We start from the raw sequence: 17,177 nt of genomic DNA, 5'->3' as shown, positions 1-17,177 counted from the left end.
GAGAAGTGGGGATATGCTTGCTTCCATTTTCCTCTGCCCTATCCTTGGAAACCTGTGATGCTGAAGGAAATATCACGTGTATTTCTAGTCTGCATCGTAAGTATTCTCACTGAGGTCATGAACAACTCTACCTCTTCCTAGGCTGTCATTGTAATGTGCTCTTTGGGATGTCATATTGTCCTTTTCAAAAAGAACTGAGGCTGTGAGGCAAACTGCTAGTACAGTGCATGCTGGGTAATGTAAGCTGTGGCTCTCTTGAAGTTACAGGTCCTGATTCACAAATGTAAACTAACTTATTTGTGTGTACAAGTGTATTTTTTTTTTACTTTTGTGAATCAGGCTCTCAGTGTATACTGAGTGCAGCTAATGCACTTTTGACACAACAAGCTTCTTTCTCTTTATTTTTTCTCTGCAGTTACTGCGTTTTTTTTACACACTATTTTAATGAGGATACTGTTCACAGAAATGTATATATGTATTTGTTATATTTATAGTGTGAACCTAGCCTACAGTCTGCAGAGCGCTGTTCATGGCCAAAGGCAAGCGTAGTCAGTGAGTAATAGGAGAGGAAGCTGACTTGTGAAGTTAATGCATTGTGATGTAGTGCTCTTAAAAGAGGTTAGTATTCAACTCCTTTCCTTATTTGGAGCAGCGTTAGAGTGCTTCTGATTGAAACAGGGATTTTAATCCATATCTTGGGTGCATAGGGCGAAAAGGCCTGTTGCTGTGTTGGTTCTCTTTTACACTTCTTATTCTGTAGTAGTCTGATGGTGTCCTGGTTGTTGGTGTGCCCTGAGCCGCCAGAGATGCTGAGCTTGTCCGCAAGATCCTCTGAGATGCTGGTTGTGAAGGCCAGTGTTATTCCTTTTTGTACAGCATGGGAGTCCTAATGTTGTCTGAAGAGACAGTTTTCGTCACTCACTGTACTATTTTATTCAACCTCCATGCTCTACCTACATGTCATTTTGTTTCTAACCTGTTTCTCTCGCACAGCATTACAACTTACGTTTTCGCTCGTTTGTGTTTTTTGTGAGAGTTGTTTAGCTCATTTATTTTTCATCTAACCAGCAGTTGGAGCAGGAGAAAACCAAGAAGTACAGAAGCGAACACGGAAAAGACAGCCAAAGAAAATAGTTGAAGGTTACACCCAGATCACAGACCAGGAGGACCTGGAGGACGAAGAGGAGGAGGAGGAGGAGGAGGAGGAACAGAAGCCGTTGAGTGAGCTCTCCATCCCGTTTTGGAAATATAATCTCCTGACATGAATGAAAAAATCAGTTGCATGACTTGACTGTAATACACCTGTGATTCACCAACATATATTTTGCCTATAATTTGTATGACCTTCTCAATAATCACATATTTGTTTTAATCATTTCCCATCATAGTACACCGTCATTTGAAAATAGCCTTAATCATGTACGTAGTACTTTAAAAGAGATATATGTTTGAGGCAAATGAGCTGTAGATACACATGCTTTGCATACGTCTCCCAACTAGTGTTTGGCACGGATGATTGCGAGTTCTTTTTGTTCCGAGAAGTTTTCTTTAAATCACAAGGCTTTGTGACTCTTCCTTTTGGTAATACTGCACATGATCATCGGTGCCATCTTCAGATGGGTTCGGATATAATATCTTGCATTTCTCTTCAAGACTCCTTCGGGCTTTCTTCAGTTTTTTAGTTTACACTCGTCTGTATTGGTTAGTTTATTGCGTCCGAGCAATCACCCTTCTGTGGAGCGGGTCTTCAGCTCGTTACCTCGGCCTACGAGTCACGCTTGGCCGGGCATACTTTCGATTGTCCAACGTCCATCGGTGGATGACCTGCTAATGGAATGCACTCTGTTACATGTCTGTCCGAATTATTACTCCAAGTATCCTCATACCAACCAACACTCCGTTTGCAACCTATGCCTCTCGCCTGATCATCAAGAGGAGAGCGGTGAGGTCTGCCTGTCTTTTAGATCTAAAAGAGTCTTCAAGACGAACGTGTTCAACGCCAAGAAATGCAGTGCAAGGAAGCGGACGATGTACTGGACATCTTCGGTCGACAACAGGAGGATGAAGAAGCTTCATCTGCACAGAAGGAATCACTTTTGATCCATGATACCGATTCCAAGTCCCAATCCAATGACGACTCAACCACTCATCAGCTGACACAGAAGCATCGGACAGTGTGTACTTATATCCCTCATCCTAAGCCAAAGGCAACGTCTCTGACTGAAACAACTGCTCACTGTCTGCCACTACAAAAAAGCCATGGTGCGCATTAAAAAACTGATTCGGAAGCCCCTCCCTCTGGCTCGGCTCTGAAAATTGAGTCTGCAGCAGAGGGCTCCACGTTTGAGGCTGCGACCCCTTGATTTTTGATCTTGGCACCAACTAAAACCAGTCAATTACGGATCCGACCACAGCTCCAACTAAACCGAAGCTTCCGGCACTGAAATGCTTCGTTTTCGGACTGAATTCTCCACCAGAGCTGATCTTCGAGCAATTTCACGAATGACTTGAACCAAAACAAAAAAGACTGCAGATTCAGCCTGGAACTAAGAGAATAGTGCTCCAAACATCAAAAGAGCAATCTTCAAAAAAGCAGCTGTCTCTTGAAGAAGCTTTGGACATTCCTTTAAAGACGACGAGGAAGGATGCTGCCACTAGCCCATTGCACATCCCTAGGCTATGTTCGCCTATCCCACAAATACCACCTACACCATATACTCTGCCACCTCTCTCACCACATTTATCTGAGGCAGGTGACATGCCTCCTCACTCACCAGTAGGAGAAGATGATCAGAACATACACCCAGGGGATGGTTGGTATGACTATGACATTGACCCACAAGGGGACACAGACCCTGATCTATAACCCCCATGACCATCACCACCTGATGATGGCTATCGGGCAGCAACTTTCCACCAGGTCCCCTTATATAAAGAGTCAATGGAGGAGAATTTTCTTTTTGAGACTCTACTCTGTCTAGTGCCCAAAGACTGGCACAGTATTTACCACTCCAGTAAGGAATGACACGTCACACAGACCACATTTTTTAAAGATCCTGTCAAAGCAAGAATCATAAAACCGTGGATTGACAAACAATAGAAGGCAGCACCTTCAGATCCTACCTTTATTAAAGGTCAGTTAACCCCAGACTCTTTAGTAGTCTCAAGTAGAAGGAAAGGGGCTAACTCAATCAGGAGACACACCACCTCCAGAGAAAGAATCAATATTAATAGATGCTTCTGGAAAACGTGTTGCTGCACAAGAAGCTAATCACTGGCATATAATAATAATAATACAGACTTTTCTAGAGCGCGAACAGCTACCTCACTGGGAGGTGTTCCGGCGCTATGTGAGCAGACTGAGCCTAGAGCGGAAAGTGAGGTCAATGACTTAGCTCACCTGAGCAAATAGCCACGTCTTCAACTGTTTCCTAAAGCTGGTTTCAGAGGGTGCCATCTGGAGCGCCGGTGGCAAGGCGTTCCATAGCAATGCGGTATTGGCTGAAAAGGTTCTGCCCCCCAGACGCGCCCTTCTGACTCGTGGAACGAGTAACTGGACACGACAGTTGGAGCGAAGGGAACAGGCCTGCGTATATCTAGGCAGCTGAGATCCCGAGTAGTTCGGGCATGTGCCATGTAGGGGTCTAAAGGCAAGAGTGAGCGCCTTAAATGTTATCCGACACGCGACTGGTGGCCAATGTAGCGAGAGAAGATGCGGAGAGACATGGTGTTTAAATGGAATACGTTTTAACAGCCTCGCAGCCGCATTTTGGACAGTTTGCAGCCGCTGAGTTAAATATTTCGGCAAACCCAGATAAAGGCTGTTAACGTAATCCAGCCTGGAAGTGACCGTGGCATGGATAACCGTTTTTCGGCATACCTCTGGGAGTAGCCGAAGGATTTTTCGCAAATTCCTCAGCTTACTCAGGCAGCTTGCAACCACCTCCTGGATGTGGGAGGAGAAGGATAAGTTATCATCCCAACTGACCCCTAGATTTTTTGCCTTTTGACTGGGCAGAGGTGCTGGGCCCATCTCCGCAGGCCACCAAAACTCCGCCGGAGGGGGGAAGCCTTTTCCGAAGAAAATTACTCATTTTTTCCCGCATTTACTTTTAGTTTATTTCTGTTCATCCAGCATGCCACATCGCGAAGGCAACCCTTGAAACTCACAAAGGCTGCCTCCGACACCAATGAGTACGGGAACACCAGTTGGGTGTCGTCAGCATATGAAATTGCGGAGACCCCCCAATTGGCAATTAGCGTAAAGAGCGGTGCCGGATAGATATTAAATAAGAGCGGGCTGAGTGCCGAACCCTGAGGAACTCCGCAACTTAGTTTCCTCGGCCTTGAGGAGACGGCACCCAGCGCCACCTTCTGAGTTCTATTGGACAGATACGAATGTAGCCACCCAAGCGCCTGATCCTGTAGACCGATCTCCGTCAGCCGCTGAAGTAGCCTGCCGTGGTCGACCGTATTAAAGGCGGCCGACAGATCCAGGAGCACCAGCATAGCTGAGTCCCCTGTATCCATTGACCACCTTACTGACTCGGCCACCTCAATCAGAGCGGTCTCGGTACTGAAACCAGGTCTAAAGTCTGATTGAGTTTCGTGCATAATCTTATTATCTTCTGTAAATTTATTCAGCTGCCGCTGGATCAGTTTCTCCAACATTTTGCCAGGGGCCGCCAATAAAGAAATAGGACGGAGATTGCTAAGGTCTTCCGGGTCCCCATTAGGCTTTTTTTCAGAGGGAGGAGAGTGGCATGCTTCCACCCCTCCGGGAACACCCCGGTGGAAATGGAAGTATTCCAGATATGCTGGAGAGTAGGCGCAACAAAGTCCGCAATCAGGCTCCACAGCTTTGGAGGACAGGGGTCATCTAGCGACCCTGATTTGCAGCGCCTTAATTCCTGCGTGACCATGGCCAATGATATTGGCTGAAATTGGTCTAAGATCGCGCAGGAAGCACCGGTTTCTGATGTAACCGCCTTCACCGTCGGCCTTGCCGGGCCAAAGGAATCATAAACTTTCAGTATTTTGCAGGCAAAAAATTCTGAAATACTTTCACACAGTGTTAGTGAAGGCGGGACCTCCCTCTCAATACACCTTGGTTTGAAGAAAGACTGCACTATCTTGAAGACTTCTTTGCTCGAGTGCTCTGCTTGCTGAATAGAGGCCGCAAAGAACAGTTTTTTGGCCTTTCTAACTGATTTCTGCAATTTTCTAGAGGCTTCTCTAAATTGGGCCCTTTCCTGGTCCCCATAGTTCGCCCTCCAAATCCTCTCCAACCTCTTACAGGCTGCTTTTTCCACTCTAAGCTCCAAAGAGAACCAGGGAGCCGAGGGAGATTCCCTCTTGGACATCGCTCGTTTTCCCGGAGCGATGTGCGACACCATATCCCCAATCCATTGGTTCAACGCTTGCGCATCCTTGTTAGCGTTCAAAGTTAGGGTTGGAGTATTCTGAACCAGAAGAGGGCCCATAGTTTCAGGGATCAGTTTTTTCCATTGTCTACGCATGAACAAGCGTTTTCCCGCCACCGGCCCTCCACCCAATAACACTATTTCAAAAGGGATTAACACATGATCCGACCAGATCAGCGGCTGTAATGCTTAACCTAACAGATCCCTGATGTTAGAAAAAATCAAATCAAGCGTATGGCCTGCTTTGTGAGTGGGACCCGTAGTAGATAGTGTCAGGTTGGCGGCGCTCAGTGTGGCAATCAGTAGCTCCGCTAGTGAGCAGTCCGCCTTATCGACATGTATATTAAAATCCCCTAATACAAGGAAGTGTGGATGAAGGAGGGAGCTCTGGACAATAACGTCCATCAGTGCCACTAAGCTAGTTTCTGCACAAACAGGGGGGCGGTAAATAACTAACCCCTCAAGCGACTGATGGGGGTCAATTTAAAGACAAAAATTCAGTCCCTCCAAACCTGGGATCGTGGTCGGCAGAGAGGATGTCAGTGTGTACCGATCCTTAAAAATCAGGGCCACCCCCCTCCTCTTCTGCCGTCATCCCGGTTTGAGAAACTCATTTTCAAGCCAAGTGGCACCGCTAAGGCGATAGCGGTCACATTGTCCACATTTAGCCACGTTTCTGTCAAAAACAAGGCATCCCACTCTTTGCCCTCCAGCAGCAGCCAGATATCATCTGCGTGCCTTGCCAGGGACCTACAGTTCAGGAGGCCAGCTCTAAAGCTGCAGCTAAGCTGACGATTCGACGTTGTTGTTTTAGCCGCACAGGAGTGGAAAACGTTCCTCAAAGTCTTCCCACATTCCCCGCATACCTGCGGCATGGTGACAAGCCCCAAATCCGAAGGGAGTGCCATACACGGTAGATCCGTGTTAAGCACCAGCAGGTCCTTTTGCGACCACACAAAATTGCACCCCTCAGCGCCCACACCAGCAGCATGACTGGCCCCGGCCGCTATCCGGTCGCGGACGGGCGCAGACGGGCTTGCCTTAGGCGCGCCCGCTGCGCACGTCCGCTGCGCGGCCGGAAGCCCACCTCTCTTATGTGCGGGGCCCAGGAGGTGACGTAACGAGGGGGAGGAGTCGCGTCCCTCCGTTCTAGCGGCACAGATAGCCGTGACGGAACGGGGACCGACCCGGTAGGTACAGAGGGGAATACAATGCAGATCAGAGTGTGCAAAGTTCTGTCAGCCAATTCACCCCCCAATTCATTAAAACACACAAAAATAGCTTCAAGTCGATACACAGATACTTTTTTAAAAAGGTTAAAAAGCCAGTCAGTTTTTGATTCAACCACACAGATGCCTGCAATATCGCTACAACACCACTCGCCACCAGCGCCTGACTCGCGCTGCTCTCACTAACGCGGCTGTTGCAGCTGGCGCCTTAGTAGGCAGCGAGGGGGAGGAGTCGCGTCCCTCCGTTCTAGCGGCACAGATAGCCGTGATGGAACGGGGACCGACCGGGTAGGTACAGAGGGGAATATAATGCAGATCAGAGTGTGCAAAGTTCTGTCAGCCAATTCAACCCCAATTCATTAAAACACACAAAAATAGCTTCAAGTCGATACACAGGTACTTTTTTAAAAAGGTTAAAAAGCTAGTCGGTTTTTGATTCAACCACACAGATGCCTGCAATATCGCTACAACACCACTCGCCACCAGCGCCTGACTCACGCTGCTCTCACTAACGCGGCTGTTGCAGCTGGCGCCTTTGTAGGCAACGAGGGGGAGGAGTCGCGTCCCTCCGTTCTAGCGGCACAGATAGCCGTGACGGAACGGGGACCGACCGGGTAGGTACAGAGGGGAATACAATGCAGATCAGAGTGTGCAAGTTCTGTCAGCCAATTCACCCCCCAATTCATTAAAACACACAAAAATAGCTTCAAGTCGATACACAGGTACTTTTTTAAAAAGGGTAAAAAGCTAGTCGGTTTTTGATTCAACCACACAGATGCCTGCAATATCGCTACAACAGCACTCGCCACCAGCGCCTGACTCGCGCTGCTCTCACTAGCCAAGCTATTAGCAAGATACAACAGAGCCCACTGGGACGAAAAGGAGGGGCTCCTACCAACACCTCCCAGAAGAGTTCAGAAAAAGGGGACAGGAAATTGTTATTGAGGGAAAACTCATTACCAGTAATTATATTAAATGTGCAAGATCTGCCACCTCAGATACCCCTGGGTCCACATACAAAACACAATGACAAACCTCTTCTCCAAAAACCTTTTACAGGGGTTCTTACAGAGGGATAACTTCAAAGATAGAGATACAGGTAACAACACATGTTCTCCAATATTGTATCTTTTATAGATTCACATGCTTGGATCTTCCCCTTTGTCATGGTGGGAGTTCCACGGTAACAGTAAAATAGCAGTGTAAAAAGCCAAAATCTCCCTTGAGAATCAATAGTATTTAGTAATCAGTTAGTCAATCATATCGCAGACCCCGGAGTATCCATCCCCTGCAGGGCCGCCATACCTCAGATTTTTTACCGCACGTTGTGTCAGGGAGTCTCCCTTAGGTCTGCTCAGTCACAGTGTTTCTACATTGAACTTTTAAACTTTCAGCTAGCTGTTCCTATCTTTCAACCTTCTCTTCAACTGAAGTTCTGTTAGAAAGTGAGCTTACGCCTTATTTCTGTATTTTCAGTTTCTGCAGAATGTCAGAGTCTAAAAAAGGGCTGTTTAGGCCATGCAAGACTTGTGGAAAGTCCAGGCTTTTCTTAGAGGACCCTCATAAAGAGTGCTTATACTGCCTTTACCCAGAGAACAAACCTAAAGACTGTAAGCACTGCCAGACTTTTTCCTCAAAAACCCTCAAGGATTGTGAGGGAAGGCAAGACACTGATTTCTTTCTGTACGATTTCAAAGTTTCCACACAGCGTTCTGTTTGTGCAGTCCCTATTATCGACTTCTTGTGGCAGGAAGGCATCAAGTTAATGAAGAACCCAGCTGCTGTGGCTGTGGTCATTTCAAAATTAGATAAGAAGTACAGAGCGCCAGAAGATTCTGCGACATGTCTCACCAGCCATCAGGAGCCTGATTCGGTAATCAGGCAGGCTGCTCAAAGAAGATCTAAGAGCCCGCTTCCCCATGTACCACTTCGCCTGACAAGGAAGGGCATAGGTTGGACAATATCGGAAAAAGATTTTCCGCGCTTGCTGATACAGCCATCAGAGATTTCAATGCCATGGCCATCATTGGGAGGTACGATAGGCAGATGTGGTCAGACATTGCACCTTTTCTGGAATTTCTGCCTGAAGACAAGAAGGAGGCTAAGTAGATCCTTTTAGAGGGAGAGAGAGCATCATAAGAAGCCATTGATGTGGCTGTGGACATTGCTTCCACCGCCTTTAGGCAGATGGCCGTAGCTGCTGTGTTGCGCAGGCAAGGTTGGCTGAAAGCGACAGCATTTCGCCCAGAAGTATAGGCTAAGGTGCTGGACATGTCATTTGACAGGGAGAACCTGTACGGCAAACATGTTGATGAAGCACTTCAGGTTATCAAGTTGGACACAGATATGGCGAAATCTTTAGCTAGTCTGCATTAGAAAAGATTCACTTCTTTTTGAAGCGGTCATTTTACAGCTCGGACCCAGCTTCAGCAGCGTTTTCAACCTTATTACCAGCAAGGTGTCCGACCTCAATACTCCGCCCGGTACTTTTTGCAGACGCCTGCACCGACTGACTCTAGAGCTCCAGTTCGAAGACAACCCGCATCAGGAGGAAAAACCAAGGACGTGGGAAGAAGACAATGAGACTCATCAGGCACCCACCACCCATGCCCCACTAAATTCGGCTCTGGATTGCTCCAAATTCTTTCTTCATTGGAACTCCATTTCGTCTGACAGATGGGTGTTTGACGTTTTCAATCACAGTAACACCCTGGAACTTCTTCAACAACCTCCGGATTTTTTCCCAAGAAAGACTGCTCACTGCCATTTGGCGCTTCTCAAAAGGGAGATAAAACTATCTCGACAAGCAGGCAATCGAGATAGTGTTGAGCGGTCAGCACAACTTAGGATTCAACTCCCACTTTTTTCTCATAAAGAAAAGAACCAGAAAATGGAGACAGGTCATGGACCTCAGGTTGTTGAACAAGTTCATCAAAAGTCAGCCATTTCAGATGTTGTCGCTCTAGGAGATTCTCCTTCTCTTGGATTCAGGGGATTACATGACCTCTCTGGATCTTCTGGATGCATATTTTTACGTTCCTATTCATCAAAGCACTGTAATTTCCCCAGGTTCCAAGTGGCAGGGTTCCACTATCAGTTCAAGGTGCTACCTTTTGGGCTAAAGTCTGCGCCAGTAGCAACCTTTCTCCGACGCTCCGTTCACCAGGTTTTTCCCTACCTGGATGGTTGGTTGATCAAGGTTTCAACATTTCAGGGCACGAGAAAGTCCACGAACGCCTGCCTTTGCCTTTTTCGCTCCTTGGGTCTCAATCTCAACAAAGAGAATCTTCACTCCTTCCTTCTAAGTGTCTGGTGTTTCTGGGAGCAAGGTAAGACACTGACCTCTTATTGGCTTTTCCCACAGAAGAAAGAATTTCTCGTCTTCTAAGGATGGTTTTGTCTCTTCCTTTAAAGAGTTTGTTTCTGTGAGGATTTACAAATGAATGTTGGGGATGATGTCATCTTGCATTTCGCTGATTCCTTATTGTCGATTGCGAATGAGGCCTCTCCAGGAACAGCTCGACGCCCAGTGGATACAAGCTTGAGGCTCATTCGAAGACACTATATCAATCACACCTCAGATGATCATAGATGGTAGGCAGTAAGAAGCAATCTCTCCAAGGCCTATCCTTCCTTCCACCAGAGCCTGTGATGGTTATGACAATGACTCCTCCATGGAGGGATGGGGAGCTCACCTTCAGGAACTTCAGGTTCAGGGGAAGTAGTCGGACCAGGAAACTCTATGCCACATCAACCTGTTGGAGCTGCAGGTAGTATTTGTAGGGCTACTGTCCTTCCTACTAAGAATAAAAGGTACACCGATCCTTGTCCGCACGGACAATACAACCACCATGTTTAACCTTCAAAAACAAGGAGGGACGAGATCTCCTGCCCTCTCAAGTCTGGCACAACAAATGTGGAATTGGTTGATTCACCACAACATCTCCTTACAAGTCCAGCAATTTCCAGGGGTGCTCAACGAATGGGCCAATTCGCTCAGCAGGAATTCCAAGATGTGTCACGAGTGGGAATTAGATGGCAGTCAGCTGGAAAAAAATTCAGTGTTGGGGATCACCAACCCTGGATCTGTTCGCTACATTCTCAACAAAAAATGCGAATTATACGCCAGCAGATTCCCTCAGCCAGGTTCTCTGGGGAACGCATTTATCCTGGGAAGTGACGTTTGCTTACGCGTTCCCTCTGTTCCCGTTAGTACCCAAATTCCTACAGAAGATGTAACGAGAACCTTCTTGCATGATTCTCATCGCCCCGGCGTGGGCAAGGCAATACTGGTTCACAGAGCTGTTTTGCCTATCAGGGACTTCTCCAATATATCTTCAGGCTTCGGAACATCTACTCTCAGTGAACCAAGGCCAAGTGATTTATCCACAGATTCAATCTCTTCACTTGTTGGCCTGGCTCCTCACCACACTGAGTTTGGTGAGTTGAAAATTTCGGAGGAATGCCGACCCATTCTTAACAAGGCCCAGACACCCTCCACGGTCAAGTGTTATTCAGCCAAATGGAAAAGATTCTGCTCCTGGTTTACAAAGCACTCCTGCCATCCACTCTCTTTTTCTCCGGAGCAGGTTTGGCCATATCTCTTGTCGCTGGCATAAGCTGGCCTTTCTCATTCTTCAGTTAAAGTTCATTTGGCCGCGATTTCAAGGTAAAGGAGACGTGCGAGCCAGTCGTCCCTACGGTCCTGCAGATTGGTAAAGGAACTTCTGAAAGGCCTTCCTTTTCAGAGCCTACCCGCCGGTTTGGCCTGCTCCGGGGCTCTGGTAATTGAACATTGCATTGACTCCTCTCATGAGAGCGCCATTCGAGCCAATTCACAGGTGTGACATAAACTTTCTCTCTTGGAAGGTGGCTTTTCTGTTAGCCATCATGTCTTCCAGACGCATTCGCGAAATTCAAGCTTTCTCAGCAACAGAGAAATTCAAACAGGATAGAGTGGTGCTACGCACTAATCCTTCGTTCATAACCAAAGTGTCTGTAGTTCTGCCTTCATTCTTTCCTGCTCCGTCTACACCAGCAGAGAGAGCTCTGCATTCCTTGGACATCAAGCAATGTTTAACATTTTACGTCCAAAGGACTAATTCTTTTCGCAAGTCTACTCAACTGCTCATCGCCTCCTCTGCCCCTAGGAAGGGTCAGGCTTTGACTAGAGCGTCAATTGCTCATTGGGATTTTTCTACTATAACCTACTGCCACGAAATGGCAGGTCGCTCGCTTGGTTGCTTCTAATGTAACCACCCATTCTGTGAGAAAGATGGCAACTTCCTCAGCCCTGTTTGCTGGTGTATATCTACCAGACATCTACAGGGCGGCGACATGGACAAGCGTCCATACCTTCACAAGGCACTACTGCCTGTATACTTTGCGAAGAACGGATGCTGCAGTTGGCCAAGCAGCCCTTCGTCGACTGTTCGCTTAAGGTAGGCCTCAATTTCTGAGGTTTATTAAGAATTTTAATTATAATTTTTATTATTATTATGATTATCGATATTATTTCTGGCAAATCTTTTTATGTGTGTGTGTGTGTATATATATATGTGTGTGTGTGTGTGCGTGTGTGTATATATTTATATATATATGGTTCAGTTTAGGTGGTGACTCTGTGTCGCATAGTGGGATGGTTCACCTGTTTTTCCACCTCCATTTATTATAATGTACAGCTTACTAGTCTGATTCAAGCATGTGAATCTATAAAAGATACAATACTGAAGAAAAAACAAGTTACTTACGTGTACACTGTGGTCCTTCAGTATTGATATCCTTTATAGATAGATGGTTCAGTTTAGGTGGTGACTCTGTGTCGCATGGTGGGATGGTTCACCTGTTTTTCCACCTCCATTTATTATAATGTACAGCTTACTAGTCTGATTCAAGCATGTGAATCTATAAAAGATACAATACTGGAGAAAAAACAAGTTACTTACGTGTACACTGTGGTTCTTCAGTATTGATATCTTTTATAGATTCACTTGCGGCCCTCCATCCTCCCCTTACAGATGCACCTTCCATACCTCTTTTATTTTACTAACCATACTTGTGCTCAAAATCTGAGGTATGGTGGCACTGCAGGGGATGGATACTCAGGGGTCTGTGATGTGATTGGCTGGAGTTTGGATGTTCTTTAATGAGACTAACTAGTTACTAAATACTATTGACTCTCAATAGAGATTGTCTTATTTTTTTTCCATACTTGTATTTTACTGTTACCTTGGGACTCCCACCATGATGACGGGGAAGATTCAAGCATGTAAATCTATAAAAGATCTCAACACTGGAGAACCACCGTGTACTGATGAGTAACTTGTTTTTCCTCCAACACCAATAATACACAATGACTTCCTTGCCATTGCCCCAGACCATTTAACACCTGTCGGGGGTCCTCTTCAACAATTTTCAACACTTGGAAATCAATCACAACAGATCAATGGGTGTTGGATATTATTCAACATGGTTACTGTCTGGAGCTCATTACAACTCCTCCAAATATTCCATCTCGCAAGCACAAACTGTCCATTAAACATCAAACTCTACTGCAACAAGAAATAACTGCTCTATTGCAAAAAGGAGCAATATAACCAGTGCAAAAACAGTTTCAGGGAACAAATGTTTATTCACTATACTTCCTTATTCCCAAAAAATATGGATTTCTATGACCCATTCTCGATCTCAGACCATTGTATCATTACATCTTATCAGACCTTTTTCACATGGTCACTCTTCAAGTGAGTGATGATTCCTCTATTACAAACGAGAAACTTCATTGCTGTCTTAGATCTAAAGGACGCCTATTTCCACATACCTGTTAATCCTGCTCACAGAAAATACCTGAGGTTTCAGTTTCAGGAAAAACTACCAATTCAAGGTTTTACCTTCGGGACTACCACTGCACTAAGAGTATTCACAAAATGTCTAGAAGTGGTGGCAGCACGTCTACGCAGACAAAACAGTCATTTCTTACTATATTTAGACAACTGTTTAATAAAAGCAAACAGTCTCAGTCTTTGCAAACATAATACTCAACAATCCCTATCCTGACCGCTACCCCCCCAGGGAACTCGTAAGATCACAGTCTTGGCTGGGTGGCTTCTTGGATACGTTGTGATTAATAGATTGCTGGAGGCTTCTTCACCCGGGGCAGTTACAATACACGTTTCACTCTGGTGCACACGGTAGTCTCTCGAACTCGACTACATTCTGATGCCTGCGACACAGGCCTCTTCTGTCAGGGAGATTAGACATTTGGCTAGGGGTGTTTCGGACCACTCCCCACTATGGCTTATGATGGAAGCGAGGCAGGGAACTGAGGCCCGGGTAGCCTCGATTAACCCTTGGTATCTCCGCGATCCTAGGACCCGTGCGGCATTGGTCACCTCACTCGATCAAAACTTAATGGAAAATGTAGGGTCAGTGTCATCTTCTGTCTCGCTGTGGGAAGCCTTCAAGACTGTTATCCGTGGCCAGGTGCTATCATTAATCAATGGCGCTAAGAAACGTAAATACGAGGCTGTGGTCCGACTTGAGACCAAAATAACTGACTTGGAAGGGGAATTGGAGCTTGGTGTCACTCAGGACAAGCTCCACCTCCTCAGTCTCAAGCAACTCGACTATAGGGCATTGGTAACGGACGCCGCTAAAGTGATGAGTAGAGAGCAGCAAGGACGTTTGTATGATGTGGGAGATAAGGCGGGAAAGTTGATTGCCTGGCTAGACAAGAAGGAGAGGGCGAGTCGTGTGGTCCCTTTGATTGAGAGAGTGGATGGAGTGAGAGTGACTGACCCTAATGAGATTGTGGAGTGTTTTGCGGAATACTTCCAAACTGTATATTCCCCTGTATCCGACAGGCCAGAGCAGGACTCGCATCTGCTGTTACGAGACATTACACTGCCCCGCTTGTCGGATTTAGACAGGGAATCGATGGACGCAACGCTTTCCGTCGAGGAGGTAGCGACTGCTATCCGCTCTGTGCGATCTGGGAAGGCCATGGGCCCTAATGGACTCCCCTTTGAGCTCTACAAGCTGCGCCCCGATAGAATAGCACCGTATCTTCTGTCTATGTTTTTGGAGTCGTTAGATGTGGGCTCCCTCCCTTCTGATCAACGACTTGCATCTATTGTCGTGATTCATAAGGAGGGGAAACCACGAGACCGTTGTGCATCGTACAGACCTATTTCGCTCTTAAACGCTGAGCCCAAGATCCTCGCGAAAGTGCTCGCAAACCGCTAGATAACTGTGATTGGCGACCTGATCCATCCAGATCAATCCTTTTTCATTCCACACCGTAACACGGCATTGAATCTGCGGCCCTTGCGAGGGCTACGTCGCTACGTGAACCGGCCATATTGGCCTCCTTGGATGCCACAATGGCGTTCGATACGCTAGAATGACAGTACCTCTGGGCGGCCCTTGCGAAGTTTGGTTTTGGCCCTGTTTTTATCGGCTGGGTGAGATTGTTGTACGAGGAACCATTGGCCCAGGTGGTCGTGAATGGTCGAGTTTCTGGGCCGTTTACCCTCGGAAGGGGTACGCGCCAGGGGTGTCCGTTGTCACCGCTTCTTTTTGCCCTCGCCTTGGAACTCTTGGCAGCCTGGCTGAGGTGGGAGCCATCGATGAAAGGTATTCGGTGGACCCCGGATTTTGAAGACCGAGTGTCACTTTACGCAGATGATATCCTGTTGTACCTCACGTCACCTCGGAAGTCGCTGATAGTGTTATTTGATGTTTTAAATTCTTTCGGGGAGAATTCCGGCCTTGTAATTAACTGGTCTAAGTCTTGTGTATATGTCCTTTCGGGTGAATCGCCTCCCTTGCCGCCTGGTTGTCCCATACAGGTGGTGCAGGTGGGATTTAAATACTTGGGGTCATTATTGCCCTAGATCCTGTGGTCCGCTATGAACGTAACTTGCTCCCCCCGCTTCAAAGCCTAAGGACTGATGTTGTGGCATGGCGCAAACTTCCGTTGTCCCCCCTCGGACGAGCAGCATTATTTAAGATGATGTCACTGCCCCGGTTCTTATATGCGTTACAAAATACATTTGACGTTATCCCAGCGAGCTACTTTCGAGAGGTGGAAAGGCTACAGAGACAACTGATATGGGGCGGGCGATCCCGCATTGCCCTTGCCAAGCTGACACTCCCCTGGTACGATGGTGGAATCGCTCTCCCAGATATTAGGCGCTATTATTGGGCCTCCCAGCTGGGGGCGATTAATCATGGTACATATGGTCCTGCGTCTAACCCCGCGTTCGAAATGGACAAGTGGCTGTTGCCTGGCGGGGATTACAACAGGGCGCTCTATACAAAATCTGCCGGGAAGATGCTCACGGGTCCAACTAAGATAGCGGTGCTAGCATGGTATCGTGCAAATGCTGCAATGGGATGGAAGGATAGATTGACTCGAGCTACTCCACTTTACGCATCCAAGAGGCTTGGCTCCCTGTGGGACGTGATTGGTATATGCAGAGTGAATGATGTCTGGGTCAAGGACAGGGTCAAGACTTTTGAGGAGTTGAAGGTGGAATACGAGTTGAGTGAAAGGGAGTTTTTCAGTTATGCGCAGATTCGCCACGCACTGACCTCGGTTTTTCCGTCGGGTACCACTATCCCGGAGGCATCCCCACTTGAAGATCGGGTACTGGACGGGTACGTCCCCGACAGTACAATTTCGCTGATCTACAAAAAGTTGATAAATAATCGGGTTGACCTCTTAGACCGTCTCAGAGAGGCCTGGACCGGCGATGGTCTGGAGTTGGACGATGAGGACTGGCAGTCGGCGGTATCTTCGCCGAAGAAGGTTGCAATTCCGGCTTGTCTCCGGTTTGTGCAACTTAAAATCCTCCACCGGATCTATGTGACTGGTCCTCGCCTTATTAGTATGGGATATTCCTCAGACGGGATGTGTAGGCGTGGATGCGGCCTACTGGGCACTTTTCTCCATATACTCTGGAAATGCCCGGCGGTTGTGCGTTATTGGAACCGAGTGCATGCGGGTATGGAAGAGGTCACGGTTGTTGCGTTGTTGCCTGAAGCTAGGAGATGCTTGTTAAATGTTTGGGAGCCGACTGACTATGATGTGGCTCAGACTCAGTGGGCGACCCTCGGGAATATGATTGCTAAGAGAGATATTGCGCAATTGTGGGGATCTCAGAGGCCGCCCACTGTTCTGGCATGGAAGGAAAACATGGACTGGTGTATGTTTAGAGAGAAGACAACGTACGTGGCACGTGGCAGGCCCCGAAAATGGGGGAAAGTCTGGGGCCAGTGGAACTCCTATCGGGGTGAAATATGTACACCTCCCTTCACACACGTCGTGACCACTCCACCTTCCCCTGACCCGACATTCCTACTACTGTTTTAGCTAAAATGCCTCCTGACTTGCAATTCCCCTTGCTTTCCCCCATCCCGTATTATTGATTGTATCAAAGCTGTATGCTTCCCTTCCTCACAGGACGCTTCACCATTTGTAATGATTGTATTGCCTTGTTTCTTTACTGTTTATGTTTTAAAA

The 17,177-nt window shown here is 47.2% G+C and overlaps 1 protein-coding gene across 13 annotated transcripts in view; it reads left to right on the top strand.

The window, feature by feature from the left end:
* ZCWPW1 (zinc finger CW-type and PWWP domain containing 1) overlaps positions 1 to 17,177 on the top strand; it is a 1,771,049-nt gene that overhangs the window by 585,825 nt on the left and 1,168,047 nt on the right. For 12 of the 13 annotated variants that reach the window (XM_078668572.1, XM_078668568.1, XM_078668570.1 and 9 more), the window contains one exon: positions 1,069 to 1,221. In XM_078668572.1, the coding sequence (XP_078524698.1) occupies positions 1,069 to 1,221 (153 nt within the window). The remainder of the gene's footprint in view (positions 1 to 1,068; positions 1,222 to 17,177) is intronic. The other variant, XM_078668561.1, reaches the window with a different exon arrangement.

Source organism: Lissotriton helveticus, chromosome 12 (assembly GCF_964261635.1).
Source record: "Lissotriton helveticus chromosome 12, aLisHel1.1, whole genome shotgun sequence".
Lineage (NCBI taxonomy): Eukaryota > Metazoa > Chordata > Amphibia > Caudata > Salamandridae > Lissotriton > Lissotriton helveticus.
This window is presented reverse-complemented; position numbering and strand designations above follow the sequence as displayed.